Genomic DNA, 17,679 nt, shown 5'->3' with positions numbered 1-17,679 from the left:
GGAAATCTTAGTAGTTACTATAACAACCCTGGCCAGATCCCATCTTGTTTAGTATGGTAACAAACAGAAAACAAAAAAGCCCAATTTCGCTTTGAAAACTGCAGTCCTCATGAATTTCCTCTTTCAGCTCAGTGGGGAGAAAGGGAACTTTCACAAAGAGTCCCCAAGGCTGACACTGCTGATGGTTCCTGAGGCTGAGCAAAACTGGTACAGAAAGAGAGCAAAAATGGAGCATGCTGGGACCACATGGAGCCATGGGGCTCCAGGTATTTCCAGTGAAAGAATCAGACTCAAAGTTTTGTTGGTGACAATACATGATTCCCTTGTGATCCCTTCCACAAAGGAAATAAAAATAAAGAGAACTCAGTAACCAACCAACCCACCTCTAAGAAATTCCCAATACACAACAGCTCCAAATGCCAACCAGCCCCACTTTCCCAGCTTTCAGCACGACACAGCACTATTATGGGAGATGGTGGTGTCTAAGATGACACTGCATTTCCATTTTAACAGGAGAGGAGAGAAAAAAAAAAGTAAGAAAAGAAAAAATAGAGGTCTGCCTACAAGGTCATGCTACCATTTCAATATTTATTGTTGCTTGCTGCTTCTACTGATATCTGTAGGAAGAAGTGTCACTCGAATTTTTTTTACAGCATCACTTAAAAAAAGAAGTGCAGCCACAGTTTTTACTAATATGTATAGTTTCTTTCATACCCCTCGTTCTCAGGAAAACTAGAGCACTTCTAGTGGTGGATTACAGGGTCTCAGCTCTCACAATAGGGTGCTAGACAGACCATCTGCACCCAGGAAATGTTCCTACAAACCCCAGCCCAGAAGCAGCGCCAGGGATGCACGGAGCACAGTGATGCAGGAGCACACAAACCCCACTCCTTTGGGCTCCAACAACCAAGCCCATGGAAAACATGCAATGGGCTTCCCCTAATCCATGGGCGTGGGTTTTATGGTTACTGTGCTACTAAAGAACCTGCCCAGATGTTGGCACCAACTCTAGCAGAGCTTTGACTCAGACCAACCGTCCCACTCCCAGCCAATTCCCCGTTGGTTTGGGATCTACCACAGGCCAGGAGTGCTGACAAAAGGCACTTTTTGGAGGAGAACTTGGCCTCGTGGCAGAAGCCACATCAGTCAAAATCCAGGACCTGACTATGGCTAAAGTAGCTTAGATTGAACCCACAGGTTTTAGTGTAGAAAAGTAATGCTCCTTGTGCTGCTCTGACTCAGGGCAGCACACAATGATTTGTCACCCAAAACACCTTGCAGGACTACACTGGAAGAAAACATTAGTCTTTGTAGGCTAAGTTGTTGAAGGATCCTACAGTAAAGGCTTAGTTTGGTGGTCCAAAGAAAGCAGAAAGACCAAAAGCAAAGATGCCACCAGGAGAGCAGCCCACATCACAACAATGGCAAGCCAACCCCACGATGGCCATCACTGTAAGAGCAGGGACAACTGCACTGGGTCCTATTGATAACTGCACACGTGCACCTGTGTCAGACACCTCCTTCCAGCACATGAGCTCTCCTACTGATTCTCCTCCTCATCCTCTTTGCTCAAGGGCATGCTGTTCCTGTCTGAAAGATCTGTCTCCTCTTCTCTTGGATCTCAGCGGATGCCTACACATGGCTTAGAGCTGCCTCCAGAACCCCATATGTGCACATGCAGACCAGAATAAGTCATTATGCCAGAAGCACTACAACCTTACTGCTCCAGCAACAACAGAAAGAGTCACGTTTTGTGCTTTTAAGGTAAAATCCATCGATGGGACAGGGCACGCTGGAATAGGTTACACCTCACTCTGCTTCTACAGGGCTGGTGTTGGCTTTTCAAGACAACATCGGCCCCACGTGTGCCTGTGAGCTCCACTGCTCTCAGGTTCAGGGCAGCAGTGACTTACTTGGCACACAATCCAAAGCAAGACTCTCGTGGCCACCAGCACCATGTGTTTGACGTGGGGAAGGGGAATCCAGCTGTGCTCTGCCATCAGCAACTCTGCAGCTCCCAATTCCATCTCACTGCACTACGGATAATACATACGGCAGACTTGACTCCAGCTGGCCCTATTGTATTGGATCTACAGTGACAGACAACAGGAGCCAGAAACTTTTTGTTCAAGTAGAGCCAGCAGATGTGACACTGAATAAACACAGACAGTCAATCTGCTGAGTAAGAAGGTATCGTTCATATAAATAACATACATCTAATCCTGCTTCCATTTTAAACCCAAATATGGGAATGCAAGATGCTCGGCACTCTGTAGTTTTATGCTATGAACAATGAGATAAAGGCAGATAACACACAGCCTATCTGAGCTCAGTTTAATTCTTATTTCACTTTTCCTTTGAGTTATTATCAGGTCCACAGCTTTCTCCATGAGCAGCCTCCCACAGAGCGCTAACAGCGTGTCCAGCCTGATGTCAGATGGGATATGTCAACCTCATAAAAATATCTGCTGGTCCCTACTGCTTCCCCCAACAGACCTTAATTACTTGAGCAATTAAAAGTATTATTCCAATCATTTTAACCTCACACATTTTCAAAGTAGGCATTACAGCCACCGAGGGGTTTCTCATGGACTCAGCAACGGGACTTGTTGGGCTCCACCTCTGCAATGACACATTTGCTGCTTATTGGAAAAGTTTGCAAATTTGCAGCTGCCAGAAAGAAAGAAAAAATCGTTTCATTAGAAAGGCATGAGGTGCATTAGCACATGAGAAAACCTCTTCAGAGGTCACCCGTGCTGACACCAGGCACTGCTGCAGCATAAGCTTGTACTGAGCGTGCACCCCTTGGGGATTCAAGCTTAAGAACCCCTGAAAGGCAAGGAAGTTTTTAACTGCATTCATCATTCAACTGAAAATAAGTAAATAAATCAGTAAGCAAAGACTCTTATTGAGACTAATTACACTTGGTATCGCCAGGCTTGGCTTCCCCCTCTGAGGAATTGCTTTTTCCTTCCCCCAAACAGCCACCAGTAGGATGCAACGATGCAACCCCCAGCAATTAAAAAGAAAATAAAGGATGAAGAGAAGATATTATTACATCTCCCAGCATTTTCCACAGGATTAGTCTCCATTCTCATTAGGGGCTCATTTATCTCTGCGTTCTGCTCGCTAGCAATGTGTTTGTTCCTCGAGAACCTCGGGCCTGAGAGCTGCAGCCATCTGTCATGGGAAGGAGCTGCTTCACCAGCAAAGCCCTTCTAGATGTTAATTTGCCACTTCAGTTACCAAGTGAAATCAAACAGCTCTCTGCTACACACGCACACACATGGAGTATTTAAAGCACAAGATGAGACACAGGAAGCTCAGCCAGCAGGTCGACCTCAACTCTGTGCTCTCCTACAGAAGTCCTTCCTGTGAACCCAGGTGGCCTTATCTGCTTGGCCAAGATGTTTCCTTCAGGAGAAAGGGCTCACATAGACTTCACAGAATGCACTGCTGAAGTATCTGTCACTGATTCAAACTCCCAAAGAAAATGGGCATGGGATTTTTATTCCCTGGGCAGCCACCAAGCCATTACCAACAGCCACGAAGCTCAAACCTGTTTTCTTTAGACCCCCACAGCAGGAATTCAAAGCTTTCTCGTTCACTGATCTTGTTTGGGATACAGAACAGCTTCAGGCACTCAGATTTTTGCAGCTGTCTCCAGGATGTAAAAGGACCACTCCAATGATCCCCCTTTCAACCCACACAATTCCACAACTCTGTACCTTTCCCCTCATTTACTGTCTCACCTTAAGAAGAACCACATCAGTGGGCATCTAAAGGAATTAAGTTACAACAGCTGATCACCCCATACCAACCCCTTCAAAAACTTGTCACAATTTATAACAGGAAGAATGGGAAGCTAGAAAAGCAAGTTAGAATCATGGGATTGTTAAGGTTTGAAAGGACCCCTAAGATCCTCCAGTCCAACCCCAAACCTACCATGCCCACTGATCACGTCCCTCATTCAGCCCCTTAAACGTCTTGTGAAACTTGGGGGGAGGGGGAAATCATCTTTCAGGATCATAAACTACCTGCTTTCATCCTGGAACCAGAGCTGCTTGCTAGAGCAGATTCCAAAGTACACTGACACAATTACAATGTGCACAATGTTTTGGCTACACAGAGAAATCCACAGCCTTGCTCTTGACACTACACCTCTGCACAGGTACCAGCAGCACCAAGCCTTTAACACGGTTAATTGGTTTTGATTCTGATCTCTGGGCTTGCACCCTCAGTAAATAGCAGCTCTCACATCTGTAAAGCACACCAGACCCTGGGATTTTCACTCCCTTATATCACAACACAACAATGCTAACTTGGAAACACAATGTTTTGTTGGCAGGAGGTCACCTTCCCCCCCCCCCCCCCCCCCCCAGGTCAAGCTCTATATTGAGGACGGTGTCTTTTGAAAATCCATCTCCTGTTTGATCTGAACTTGGGCTTTTGCAACTGGAAGTACAACCTCCAGCCTGATACTGTAAGAACAGCTGCCTTGCTGCCTGCAGCTCTCCTGGGCACCCATCCAAAAGGTACTCAGAACTACACGACATGCCTTAGCCTCATGGTTTTGAGAACAGCCTGCTGATTTGGGAAAAAGGATGACTGAAAGTCACATCAGATCTCTTCTCCACCACCGTCACCACAGAGCTGAGGAATGAAAAAGCATCCTGGCTGCAGGAAGAATTTAAGATCACCAGTGGAAATATTGCCTCTAAGGGGTTCCTCACAATTATCTCAGTATTTTGTGGAAGCAGAGATATGCAGTAGTGCTGGACAGCACTACAAGAAATGGAAACAGGCCAGAAACTCTCTGCTACAAACAGGATCATACACAGCTTCCTTGGAAAAGGTCTTGAGAGGCCACAGAAAACCACAGCGTGCGCCCACCTAGCGAAGGATTTGTTCTCTCCTCTACTCACCTCTACCTTTCTTCTCCTCCCATGAAAACAGGTAGGAATCTTCCTCCCCCTGGGAAGCCAGCATTGTTGGCAGTTTTGACTGAGGGCTGCTCAGGTGGATCCAGAGGGAGATGGTTCAGCAGTGTTTGAGTGGGCACAAACAGGGTTGGGCTGGGCAGCCCATCAGCAGTGGGACACAGACCCACCACAAACCTGTCCTCACCCCTTCTGCTGTGCACAGGAGAAAGTGTTTTTAATCCCAACTGTGTGGATAACTAGAACTTTCAGAAAATAAGGAGCACAGACATTACCTCAGTAACAAAGAGAGTGCGTGGGTCGATGATGTCCAAGAAGTGCCTGAATCTGCCGTAAAACGAAGTCTGGAAGGGGAGCAGAAACAAAACGTGTTGGTTAGATGAAGCACAAGCTGGGGGTCATGACCTGTGGCTGTCACAGAGCTATTGAGGTGCTGAGCTGGGGCTGGGTTTCATTGAGTCGGTCACCACAACAACACTGAATGAGCTATGAACCTTAATATTTCATTACAGTGATTAAGGCTTTACGGTTTGGGCTCGTTCCTATTTGCACATTAGGAAAGAAATCCACTCTAGTACAAGTTTCCAAGACATCTGGAGCAGCACAGAGACCAAGGGGGGGAAGAGCATGGCATTCCTCAGGAGGGTGCACGGTCCAGACCCTACAAAACAAGCCCTGTTCCTGCAGCCTGGAGTACAATGCTCCTGGAAGGCATCAGGAGCTTTGATGTGCTCACATATGTGTTTCACTGTGCAATGACACTGTTAGCAGGCACGGTGGGGACGGCTTGACAGTTGGACCTGATGACGTTAGAGGTCTTTTCCAACCTTAATGAGTCTGTGATTCTAAGATGCTTTCACCCAGAGCAGCAACAGCAGCTGGAAGAGCAGGAAGGGATGCAGAGAGCTTGTGAAACAGACTGCAGGGGTGATGTGTGGCTTCAAAGGAGCAGGGAGCAGTTCTGACTCAGTACCAGGAATTAAACATCAAAACCGAATGCAGGCATGCCCAAAGCACTGGACCACAAAACATCATCGTTTAGCCCAGGTCTGCATTCGCTCACACCAGAGGTGGGCAGATGTGGGCTGGGTGCTGGAGCCACCTTACAGCAGCCCCAGCTTTCACCCAAGCATCAGTGAGGACAAAGGCAGCCCACTCTGGTGCCTGACCTCCTTCTCTTGGCTCTTCTCAAGCTGAGTCTGTATGCTCACAAATGCTGGGACACCTTTGCCACGAGCAGGCAAACAACTCTTTTTGTATTTGCAGTGCTATAAATAAAGGATGGGAATATGGATGCAGCAGTGAGAATGGCATTTAATCACCGCCTGGTGTAATCTGATGAAACCTGCTGGTTCCTCTCTGCTGAATCCACGAAGCACAGAGAAAATACCACTAATAATGTGACTTACTGAGGCAGAAACCCCTCCATAACAGCAGATCCCAGTCCACTGCAGCCCACCACTCTGCCTCGCAACCCCGCTCTCAGCTGCTCCTATGCTCTGTGCTGTTATTTTTCCATGTTCTACACTGAAATGAAAGAAGAAAAAAAAAAAACCTGCAACCGAACAAAATAGCTTCACAGAAGTTATTAAAAAAAAAAAGGAAAAAAAAAAAGCCCAGTGGTTTTTTTTTTTTTAATTAGCGTTGATTTAATTAACGCTAATTCTGGTACTTTCTAGCATTTGAGAGCTTGGCGTGTTGCTACCTTCCTTTGATTACTCACTCTCCTTCAGCAGCCCAAACCCATCCTGCTGCAACCCAGGGCCATTGGAGTGGGGTCATAGCATTGACTCACACTACAACAGTCACAGGATGAGGTCCAGAGCAAGAAAAACTGAGCATAAAACCCTCCACTGTTACCATGCAGAGCTGTGTGGCCAGGATGGATGTGGCCCTGGGCAACCTGAGCAAGGTGAGGGGCAACCAGCCCACAGCAGGGATAGGGGCTGAGGAGGGGGAGGCTCTGAGGTCCTTTTCAACCCAACCATTCAATGGTTCTATTGAAGGAGCAACGCTCAACTCTCCAGCTGGGAGATCTGCAATGCCCAACGTGCCCCTTGCTCAGACATCCCAGAGCACTTGGCAGTGCAGGCTGCTCTAGGACCGACTGCTTTCCTGCCCACACACAGGGCTGCTCCAGCGTTTGCTTCTTTCATCTGCACTTCTAAAAGAGGTGGGAAAATGAAGAAATTATCCCCTTGCCGTCGATACTTCAAAGAAGAGACAGTAGGAAGGCTGACACCAGCTCAAGGATGGCTCTGCTCACTGGAGGCACACAGATAACTCAACTGAGATGGAGCACACCCTCACTCCCTCCCTTGTGGAAGGCAGTGAGACCCAACAGATCACCCATGGCTCTCATTTCTTTCCAAATTAGCAGGAGCTGTCTGAAAACGTGATTACACAAACGTGCTTTTCCTCATTGCTTGGAAGGAAAAAGCACTCACAGAATCATAAAGGTTGGAAAAGGCCTCTGAGATCACCCAGTCCCACCCCAACCCATCCCACCACGACCACTCATCGCACCCATCAGTGCCACATCCCCACAGCTCTGGAAAACCTCCAGGGATAGTGATCCCACCACACCCTGGGTAGCCTGTGGCAGTGCCCAACCACTCTATCTGTAGTTCTTCCCACTATCCATCACTCCACACCCAAGAGAATAAGGAGACACCAAGATATTTCCACGGTCTGTGCTGGACACACCAACCCTAGCAGTCAACCAGCCCCAGATTTTGATGAAAACTGAGGATGGTTGCTTTCATTGGGCTTATTTCCACTTCTGGCTATCATGCTCATACCATGGATGGAGCTTGCAACAAGAGTTTGACCTTCAACATCCCAAACACATCCAGCGTCCCCTTTGCCATTTTATTCCCTCAACATCTGTGGCAGTAAATGGTTATTTAGAGGAAATCTGAATAATGCAATTTTCCTGTGATTAATTGGGGCTATTTTGGGACTGCTGTTCAGCAGCAAGACCGAGTCCTAGAAGGGAATATTAATTCCCTTCCACAGCAGCTTTGTAGAGAGTGCTCTGAGCTCCAGCTCAACCTCAGCTGTGCTGTGGGCCATGCAGGATGCAGAGGACTCCAGCAAAAATGCTAAAAGAAGGAGAAAAAATCCTCGAATTTGGAGAGAAGGGCAGGGAGAGGTGAGTAAAGGGCCATGAGTAAGCACTCAGTTAATTGCCTTCACTTAAAGCAGGTGGGCATTCCTCAGCACTAGAAGGAGATACGCACAGCTCTACTCATTTAATTGCAGTGCGATTGTAAAAAGGATTTAATTAAGCCAGAGCAAAAGGCACGCAGACTTGCTTTTTTTTCTTGTTAAAAAAAAATAAAATCGGGCTTACGTCAGCTCTCAATTAATTAGGAAGAGATTTAAGCTAAAGCAAAGAAAATATATATTAAAAAATACAAGCCATTGAGCAACTGCGTGCTGGCACAGCACGGCTGTGCAATTACACGTTGGGAGCCCACCCCGCATACAAGTTTAGGCTTAAGCTGTGCAATCCCAGCTCTTTAATACTCTAAATTTGACTAAATTAAAGGGCCAGGAGTCCAGCCCTGCACCTTCAGCCACCTGAAGCAATAGGTGATGGCTCAGATGCCTCGAGAGCCACAGGAAAGAAGGAAATCCTCATTTTCACCCTCTACCAGCAGCAGCAGCTCCTCTTCTTTTCCCTGCTGCCACAGGCTGTGGGATTACAGCACGGATCCTACAGTTTGCTCCCAGGTGGGCTTACCCCAGCACACCTCCCAGCCTTACCTTCAGCTTCCCAACCCAACCCCTGAGCACATACCCCGCGGCGCACGACGCAAACTCCATCTGAAATCCAATCCTGGCTGACAGAGATGTAAAAAAGCCAACGGATGGCTTTTTTGGCAGATTCGATGAAGTTAGCAGATAAACACCAAACCCCAAAGGTGTCTGTATTTCCTCTTTCTCCTCTGCAATTCGTCTTCAAGCATGTGTTTGCAGAACCCAACCGACTGCATAGGATAAACAGGGTCAGCCTGTCTTCGGGGCTGAGAAAGCCACGTTTGGCGGCAGCACGCACCACGCAGCGTGTGCCAGCCTCATCTCCAGCATCTTCCACGTGCTGGGCTGGACCTGCACGACCAGGAAAGCCACAGCAGCTGCAAAGCAGCCTTCAAACATCCCCCTGGAGCCTCTTAAAGAAATGCCTTCTCCAAAACAGCGGGCCTTAAGGGGGGGAGGAGTCTCATTTGCTTTCAGTAGAAAATAACTTTAAAGGTGGAAGCAAGAGTAGGAACTCCTGTGTTCATTTAATATTGTTCTAACACAGCTCTGGGTCCTTGTATCAGGGCCTTCAGCAATTAACGCAAGCAATCAGCAAGCCATTAAGCTCCTGAGAGGCATATCTAATCAAGGGCTGCTTTATCTGCACATGACTGCAGGGGTTATCTGGGACATCACATGCGCTGACTCAGGGACAAGTAAACACACTGGGTTTTAAACTTTCCAGATCAAAGTGCACAGAGAGTAGGAAATCGTGATTTTCAGCACTAACATCCTCCCAGGACACTTCTGAGATAAGCACACGTTGGGCCCCCAACCCCCCACTGAGTCTCACTGAGCTGTACAAGCACAAGCAGCTCTGCATTAGGTTCATCTTCCTTATTTCCATCTCCTTCCCCTGAAGGATCCAAGACCTGGGACTTCCTCCTGCTGGCAGAGCCTCATGGGGCATTTTAGAGGGCTGACAGCAATAAAATGCCTAAAGTTTAAGTGGCACTATCTGCCTGCAGCAGTTCACAGCACTGCTTGATGAACCACCACATCCCATACCTTCTTCAGAGTTTCCAAACGTGCTTTTATTTTGCCTGGCTTGAAGCAGGGGCCATGGGTCACAGCTTCAGAAACTTCAATTGAATGTTCTGGTTCAAAAAGAGGGAGCAGATAGCAAAACCTATTAACTTAAATATATATATATATAAATTAAAAGGAGTATGCTTAAGAAATTAAAACTACTTGTCAGAAAATGAAGCCCCTGTCACATATTCTCGTGCTTAATGTCCTTATCCTTTTACCTAAAAATAACCTGCTTCTGTTGGGAGGCAGAACCTGCTTCTGTTTCTTTGCTCCCAGCAAAGAAACCAGAAATGTGACTTGACAGACACGACTTGCCTGAAGAGCAGGACAAACAAGTGAGCCACAAAGCAAGAGGTAGGAGAAGGGAAACGAGCTGTAGGGCCATGCCATCCCCAGGGATGGTGACTCCATCACTCCCTGGGCAGACGAGCCAGTGCCTGACCTAAGTTTTTCCTAATATCCAACTTGCAACTTTCCCTGGCACAACTTGAGGCCATTCTAGACTCTGAAACTCAGAAATCACCTTCTCTCCTCTGAACCACATCCTCTCAACGCCAAGTTTGCTCACCAAGCCTCTTGTTGCTAGCACACAACTTGTGCTTTTCTCCCTGCGAGGACAAAGATGCCTAACACAGCTCCTCTGCATCTCACACATTCCTCCCAGCACTGTCCCGCAGCCCTGGAGACGGAGGTTTCCTGACCAACCACATTTCAGGATGGGTAAATAAATATCAGCATACTCCAAGGATGGGTCAGGATGGCGCAGCCAGCGCACAGGACCTGGCCAGGTCCCCTCCCTCATTTGCTCCATGACCCTTCAAAGCTCCCCAGCTCCCAAACTACACTGCCTGAATGCATTGTGGACGTGAAACAGGAGAAAGTGCATCACTACAGAGATGGGAGGCAGCAGGACACAGGCACCAAGCGCCCCAACCTGCAGTTCCCACCACCAGTCCGACACTTGGCAGAAAAGAACAACTATGGGAAAGAAATCAAATCCCTGAAAAGGAGAAGGATTGTGCCTCAAGGGTGCTTTCACCACCAGGAAAACCTCACTCCTGGGACACAGTGGAGATACAAATGGAGAGGACAGCTCTCCTCAAACGCATACACGATCATTAACATCCTGCCATACCCCTCGAAACATTTTCTAAACGTTGCTACAAGTGACAGTCACTCCTTAATGAACAGAATGCACCGATTCTGTGCCTGACGCGCTGCCAAGTGTGCCTCGAATCATCTGTGGTGTCTAGAAGGGAGTAGCGTCTCCTCCTCCTCCTCCTCTTCTTATTAAAAAGCTCTGTCTCCCCAGGCTGAGCATCCTTCAGCTCTTGCAGCCAAGCAGGCACACCCTTCCTTGCTGCAGGGCAGCCATGGCTCCGAGGAGGTTCCTCCACCACCTCCTGGCCTGTGCCCTACAGAGGAATGAGGGATAAGTCAATGGGGGAGAACACAGAGATTCAGCCCTGCTAAGGAAGCATAACCAGGCTCCTCCAACACCCAAATGGGTGGCTATGGTCAAGCCAAGCTCTGGGATCTGCAATTAACGAGTCAGATGGTTGGCACACAGCGGCCCTGTGCAGATTTCATGTGGATGGTGGGAAGTCTCCTTGGAGATTTCCCCAATGGTGGGGGGAGGACTTATTAGCGAGCAGGCTCCGGCTCCTCCTTGATTCATTAGCTACGATGGCTCTTTCCTTTCCAGATTGGCCTCATCCCGTACCGGAGAGGCTGAAGGAGGCTGCAGGAACTTTGAGAGCTGTATCAAGAACTGAGGCAAAAACACTGAGCAGTAACACACAATGAAGACACCTCAAGACCCCAAAAAAGGCCCCTCGAGACCCCCAGGAACAAACCCCCAAAGGCCATTTGGGGTCCCCAAAAGGCACCAAGAGGTCTCCAAAAGGGCCTTCAGGACACCTCAAAAGGCCCCTGTGGTCCTCAACGTGCCCATCATTTCGCACTTCAGCCCAAAGCAGGTCTGAACCCTACAGAAACCCCAAAACCACCGCTTATGGCAACTCCACCTTGCTCAGCACAAAACCACCATGCTCCCTCCACACTCCTTATTTCAAATCAAGGCAAATGATTGCGCTGCGCATCAGCACCGAGGGGCCCAGCACCCTCTTCTCCTTCACCTCCACACAACCTTGGGCTGGCAGACACCCCAAAGGGTGCGGGCTCAGCACGCTTCGCCCCCGGGATCACGTTACGGGATAACAAACGGATCCCCTCCCGGGTCTCGAACACGCAACCCCAAGGTCTCACATCGCCGCCCCCTCCCCGCTGCGCCACAGGGGCACGGCGGGACGCTCCAATCGCCGCCCGCCGCGGGAGCCGCCGCGGGGCGGGGCGCTGCGGCTCTGATTGACAGCAGCGTGGACCAATGGGAGGCGGCGCGCGGACCAATCAGCGCAGCGCCGAAAGCGAAGGGGGTGAAATTGGGGCGGCAGGGGTTGGGGGAGGGGGGTTATCTCTCAGGGTGGGGACCCAAACACGCTCCCGTGAAGGTCCGCACCCACCGCCACGCCCGTGCCCTTCCCGCCTTCGGTACCTGCTCGAAGCGGGGCTTCCCCAGCTGGAAGGGGGGATAGTCCGCCGGCTCCGCCATTCCCTTCGCGCGCTGCGGGCGCCACTTTAAACAGCCTCCCCCGCCGCCGGGCCCGCCCCTTGCGGCACCGCCTCTCTGATTGGCTGCGGCCGTCCGCAGCTCCCGCGGGGCACGATGGGAAATGTAGTCCGCTCCGCCAGCCAATGGGAGCGCGCGGCGGCGCGGGGCAGCATGGGAGATGGAGTCCGCACAGCGGTTTGGCGGGAAGCTGAGCGGGAGCGGCTCTCCTCACCTCAGAGCCGCGGCTCAGGCAGAGAAAGGGTCATTTTTCTCATCTCTCGTTCCTCTCCCATTAGGGGCACTGTCCCTTTGCAGTCAAGTTGTTGCACCAACGAGAGTTGATGGCATCCAGCATCACCTCAGTACTCCTCCTGCATCCCTGTGTGACAGCACCAACGAATGCCGCCAGGAATAGCCAACCCCTCCCCCCCCCCAACACACAGTGCCTCAGTGTCCATGGCTCTGCAGTATCTCCAGGGATGGTAACCCCAGCACTCCATGGGCAGCTGTGCCAGTGCCTGACCGCTCCTTTCAGGGATAAATGTCTCCTAATATCCAACCTGAATCTCCCGTGCTGCCATTTGAGGTCATTACCTCTCATCCCCCCAGAATAGGCTGACCCCCATCATCCTTCAGGCAGCTGTAACCGAGCATAAGAGCCTCATAGCGTCGTATGCATAAGAACCCTCATAGAGTCTCCCCTGAGACACTTCTCCAGTCTGAGCACTCAGCTGCTCCCATAAAACTCATGCTTCAGACCCCTCACATCAACACTGCCCTTCTCTGCGCCTCCATGTCTGTCCTGTAGTGGGAAGACCACTGAATGCAGCACTTGAGGTGCAGCCACACCAGTGCACGTACAAGGGGACGATGCCCTGCTGCTCCTGCTGCTGACACAAGCCAGGATGCCTTCTTAGCCACGCTGCTAGCTCATGTCCACCCCCAGATCTATTTCTTCCACACACAGTCTTCTCTGCCCCCATTGCATGGGGTTGGTGTGACCGAAGTGCTTGGCCTTGGCCTTGTTGAACTTCGTCCCATCAACCTGCCTGCCCAGGTCTTCCTATAGGGCCTTCCCATCCTCAGGCAGACCCCCCCCTGACTTGGTGTCACCTGCAAACTTACGGAGGGTGTACTCAATCCCTCGTGATGAGCAGAGCTCTGCTCCCACATCCAGTTCTGCTGACTGGGCTGTACCCACTGCTGCCCTTGTACCTTGTCCTCAGAGTTAATGGTTTGCTTCCTTTAATTAAGTCCAGTTGCAGTGCAGGCTGAGTGCTTGCTGTCAGGACAGGGCTTAAACCTCCTGACCCCAGAAGACATTGCTGCCCTTCTCAACCCGACAGCTTGTGCTGTGTTGTCTCTCTTATCTCAAAGAACAGCATGTCATCATGGTCTGCTTTTCTTTGGGCAGGGTCTAACCCTGCTTGGAGCCCTAACGCCATCTTAAAAGGATGAAAAACATCCTGTTGTAACAAATATATTTTATGAGGCAATTTTTCCTTTTCTAAAGGTTTCCCCCTGTGCTTCAGGAACAGGAAAATCATGAGGGCTCTGAAGTAAGTATGGATTATAACCCAAATCTCTCCATCTCTATACCAGGGAAACCCCCCTCCCTCCCATCGCAGTTCGAGCCAGATAATTGATACGATCCCTAATGTTGACACACTAAATGTTTTATAACAACAGAGGGGAGAGAATCTGTTTATCTAAAACCACATTTGGAGTGACATAAGACTATCACTTTTTTGGTTAAATACCAGAAAGAATATCAATTCTTTGGCTGATATCAATCTAACCAGATCCATTCAGACTGACAAGTTGTGCTTCAGTGGCTTGGGGAAGAAAGGGGTGGGGGGGGGGGGGTTCCTTCCCTAGATCAGCAACTGTTAACTCAATATTGGTATTTATTTCCATTTTGGCAGGGGGAGGAACAAAACCTTCAGCTATGGAGAGTAAATTTGTCTGGAACCCAAGTGAGATTTGGGGTCTGACGGCCGCCTCGCACGTGACAGCTGGGTGCGGAGCTGGGCTGCCTGCTGGCTCGGGGAGAAAGTTGCAGGAATGTTTCTTGTCGGCTTCCATCTGCAAAGCCAGATTTTAAGAAAACTCGCGTCGGGCTGCACGACTCAAGCTTCAAACAACAAACCCAGCCAGCTCTTCCTACTTTCGGGTTGACGGTTGGACTCGGTGAGCTTTGCGGTCTTTTCCAATCTCGGTGATTCTGTGGCTCTACGATGTAGGAGTGAGATTAATTTGCCCAAGTCCCAACTCAGTGTCGAAGCTTTCAAGCAGGCAGAGATTCGGCGCGATCCTGTCTGTTTTAGCAGCACTACAGCCTTAAAATCCCTCTCTTTTTTGGACTTGCCAGCCTCCAAGAACCCCACCTTCCAATTGCTGCCTCTCTGCTCTGCGCTCTGCCATCTAACCTCATCATTTCAGGCAGCCCTTACTCAGCACAGCCTTTCAGGGGGTCATGGCTCACTGCCCTGACCCCGCACAGCACCGTGCTGAGCATTTCCCCGGCTCCCAGGGCTAACATGATCCCCCAGACAGGTGCTGAGCTACGTAAGGGCTTGTGGTCCGGCGGGAGGAAAAACAAACCGGGATTAGAGCTAACACAACTCTGCTGTCGCTGACAGCGAAGTCATTTACCAAAGCTTAAGGGGAGTTAATTTTTTTTCTTCTTTCCGAAGGAGAAGGGCATGAATGAAGCCAAAAAAAAAAGGCAGACTATGAGAAGGAAAACAGCTGAGCAGTAAAACAGGTGGGGGGGATTAGGGCAGAGGAGCTGGAGGCAAAGGTCTGGGCTGTGGATCAGCCCTCTGCCGTGCACAAAAACATAAGCAGCCGGTGCCCCGGAGGAGTGGGTAAAAGCTGCGTGCCTCGGGAGCAGTGGCACAGACAAAGCTGCTTTTCCTCCCCACGCACCCCAGGCTGAGCTGTGCGATGCCTCCTCTGCAACGTGAGCTCTCCCCTCCTCAGCTGCTGTTTTCCCACAAATCCTCAGGAATGCGATCACAAACCTTTATGCTCCTGCTATGCTACCTATGGGCCAAACCAGCAGCAAACAATGGAGCTGCAGACCTGAAGCCCCAGGGCAGCTCTGTGGCACACACAAGAAAGCTTGCAGGGGCTCACAGCCCTCAGCTCACACAGGGGCAATATTAAGAGTTGAACTCAAGCTAATCCTGCGGCAACAACACCCCCCAGAGCCCCCGCGTGGCACTGGGACTAACAATGATACATACCAGCGTGGAGAAGTTGGGCACCATCATCCTCCTTCAGAAAATAAACAGATAAATGTCACTCACTGTCCAAGTGCTATCAGCACAGACGCTGTTGTCAATAAATCAGAAGTATCTAGGAACAGCTTGAACAACTTTTATTTTTTTTTGTTGTTTTAAAGTGCTTAAAACGTAAATAACAAGCTCTCTTTATAAACATTAGTTGCAAACTATTAAAACATGAAACACACAGAACCCACCTCCCGCGTACACCAAGAACAGGGAATCGACAACTCCGAAACCCCCCACACTTAACTCTGATTTTGGGGTGGTTTTCCACCCCACGTTTCTAACACAACGCAGCTGTTCCTTGGCAGACAAGGCATATGGTTGGGTCTACGTCACACTTCGGTATCCACATCCCTTCAGGTTTGTTCCAGTTTAAGGATATACCTCAGCTGCTCTCCTGTCCTATCATTTGGGGACAGAAGGGGCAACAAAGACAAAAATAAACCACTTGGCCACAGAGTTCTTTAACAGCAAGAAACACAACTGTGGGCTGACAACAAAAACAGAGCAGACGAGAGCAACAGTGCCCTGCAGAAAGCCCGTGACCCGGACTGAATGTGGAAAGAGAAGGACAGATGAGGATGCAAAAGGCAAAACACAGAATTATTGCTGTGGCTGTGCTGAAAACGGAACTAACCAAAAGCTGCTGCAGGCCCAGGCAGCTTCCTTCACACCCGTCTGTCTGCTCAGACTGCAAAGAGCACTGCAGCTCTGGGGGTTACACTGCCCAGCAAGCAGTGCTGCTTGCCCCCCTTTACAAGATAATCACTAAACACGGATTTGGAACGTGAGCAACTTCTCCTCATCCCCTCAACTAAGAGAAAGCATCCAGGTCCTCCAGTTACACGTTCTGGCTGTAGCACTGTTAGCAGTATGCAGAGGATAAAAACTGGGGGGCCTGGGGGTGAGGGGGAAAGAAACTTTCTCAGAATGGTGAAGAAACAAAGAAAACACAAAAGCACCTTTAAGATGCCTTCTCCTAAACACGAGCATCGTTTGTAGGTAGCTCGGGACTTCCAAATGCTCTGTCAGACATGAAACATCACGGCAGCCTCAGCTGTCCCCACCACTCTCCTCTCTCCACAGCCCTGCGAGCTGCAGGTGGCAGAAGGAAGCACGTATTGCTGAAGGGGCCCTGGCACGGCCCTCTGGAGCTCTGAGATCAACTTGAATTATATAAAGTGCAAAACATTCAAGCTTTGGGAGGAGAGGCAGAGCTGCCTAAGGCAGAGAGGGGTGTCTGGTAGTGGTTAGATGCGATGGAAGAGGAGGAGAGGCAGGGAGGGGGTGTAGTGAGCTCCTTAAAAGCGCTGGCACTTGTGTGTGGGGAGCACCTACAATGCGTGTCGCTGATGGGAGGAAGCCAAGGAAGCAGCTGATTGTCAGGCAGCACTGAGCCATTTTGGCCACTGTGGGACTTCAGCCCTGTGCCCTTCGCAATGCTTTTCAGCTGAGCTGCTCCCACTCAGCATCCCAGCCCTTCTCTCTGCCCTCCTTCGGCACTCCTGATGCTGTCCTGCCTCCCAGCTGCCCACAGCTCCTCCCTGCCTGGTGTCATGTACTGGGAAGGCTTTTTACAGGACCCAGAACGGGAAGCCAGCTGCCAGGCCAGGGGATCTTTTGATTATACAGGCGAAGAGGAGTTCATTATATAGAGGGGGAAACATCTTCCCTCAGGTCTTCACATCTTACACCAGAAACTGCATGTGAGGAGGGAGGAGCATGAAGATGCAGGTGGAGAAGTGCAAAACCCCAGTCAGCTCCCTATCAGGAGCAACTGCAGGCAGGAACTAACGGCTCATGGCTGCTATCTTCCAGGGTAACAAATCCTCCTGTTAATTACGACAGTCTGAAAGCAAGATGAGACCAAATATTGTCACAGCAGAGATGCCAAATCTCCTTTTAAGCTGATACCTCTTAGTTCTGTCAGCCTCAGGCTTTGAGCATGACCCAATAATGCTTTTATCCAGCTGCATTTGGTCTACTAATATCT

General features: G+C 49.8%; 1 protein-coding gene and 1 long non-coding RNA gene across 2 annotated transcripts in view; both read right to left on the bottom strand.

Annotated features, from left to right (window-relative positions):
* Positions 1-12,442, bottom strand: part of SFXN5 (sideroflexin 5) — a 377,058-nt gene extending 364,616 nt beyond the window's left edge. Inside the window, exons 1-2 of the mRNA XM_065736015.1 lie at positions 12,334-12,442; positions 5,216-5,284 (exon numbers count right to left, since the gene is read on the bottom strand). Coding sequence (XP_065592087.1) covers positions 5,216-5,284; positions 12,334-12,390 — 126 coding nt within the window. The 5' untranslated portion in view covers positions 12,391-12,442. The remainder of the gene's footprint in view (positions 1-5,215; positions 5,285-12,333) is intronic.
* A 1,837-nt stretch (positions 12,443-14,279) lies between these two features.
* On the bottom strand, positions 14,280-17,212 carry LOC136048359 (uncharacterized). Its single transcript, XR_010622167.1, has 2 exons — positions 15,642-17,212; positions 14,280-14,622 (listed from the first exon to the last, which is right to left on the bottom strand). It is a non-coding gene; the product is annotated as an uncharacterized LOC136048359 (long non-coding RNA).
* Positions 17,213-17,679: the final 467 nt, after the last annotated feature.

The sequence above is a fragment of the Cyrtonyx montezumae genome, unplaced genomic scaffold, assembly GCF_038088225.1.
Source record: "Cyrtonyx montezumae isolate F1298 unplaced genomic scaffold, pur_monq_1.0 scaffold_2, whole genome shotgun sequence".
In the NCBI taxonomy this organism is placed as follows: Eukaryota; Metazoa; Chordata; class Aves; order Galliformes; family Odontophoridae; genus Cyrtonyx; species Cyrtonyx montezumae.
The sequence above is the reverse complement of the archived record's forward strand: the minus strand, read 5'-3'. Positions and strand labels throughout refer to the sequence as shown.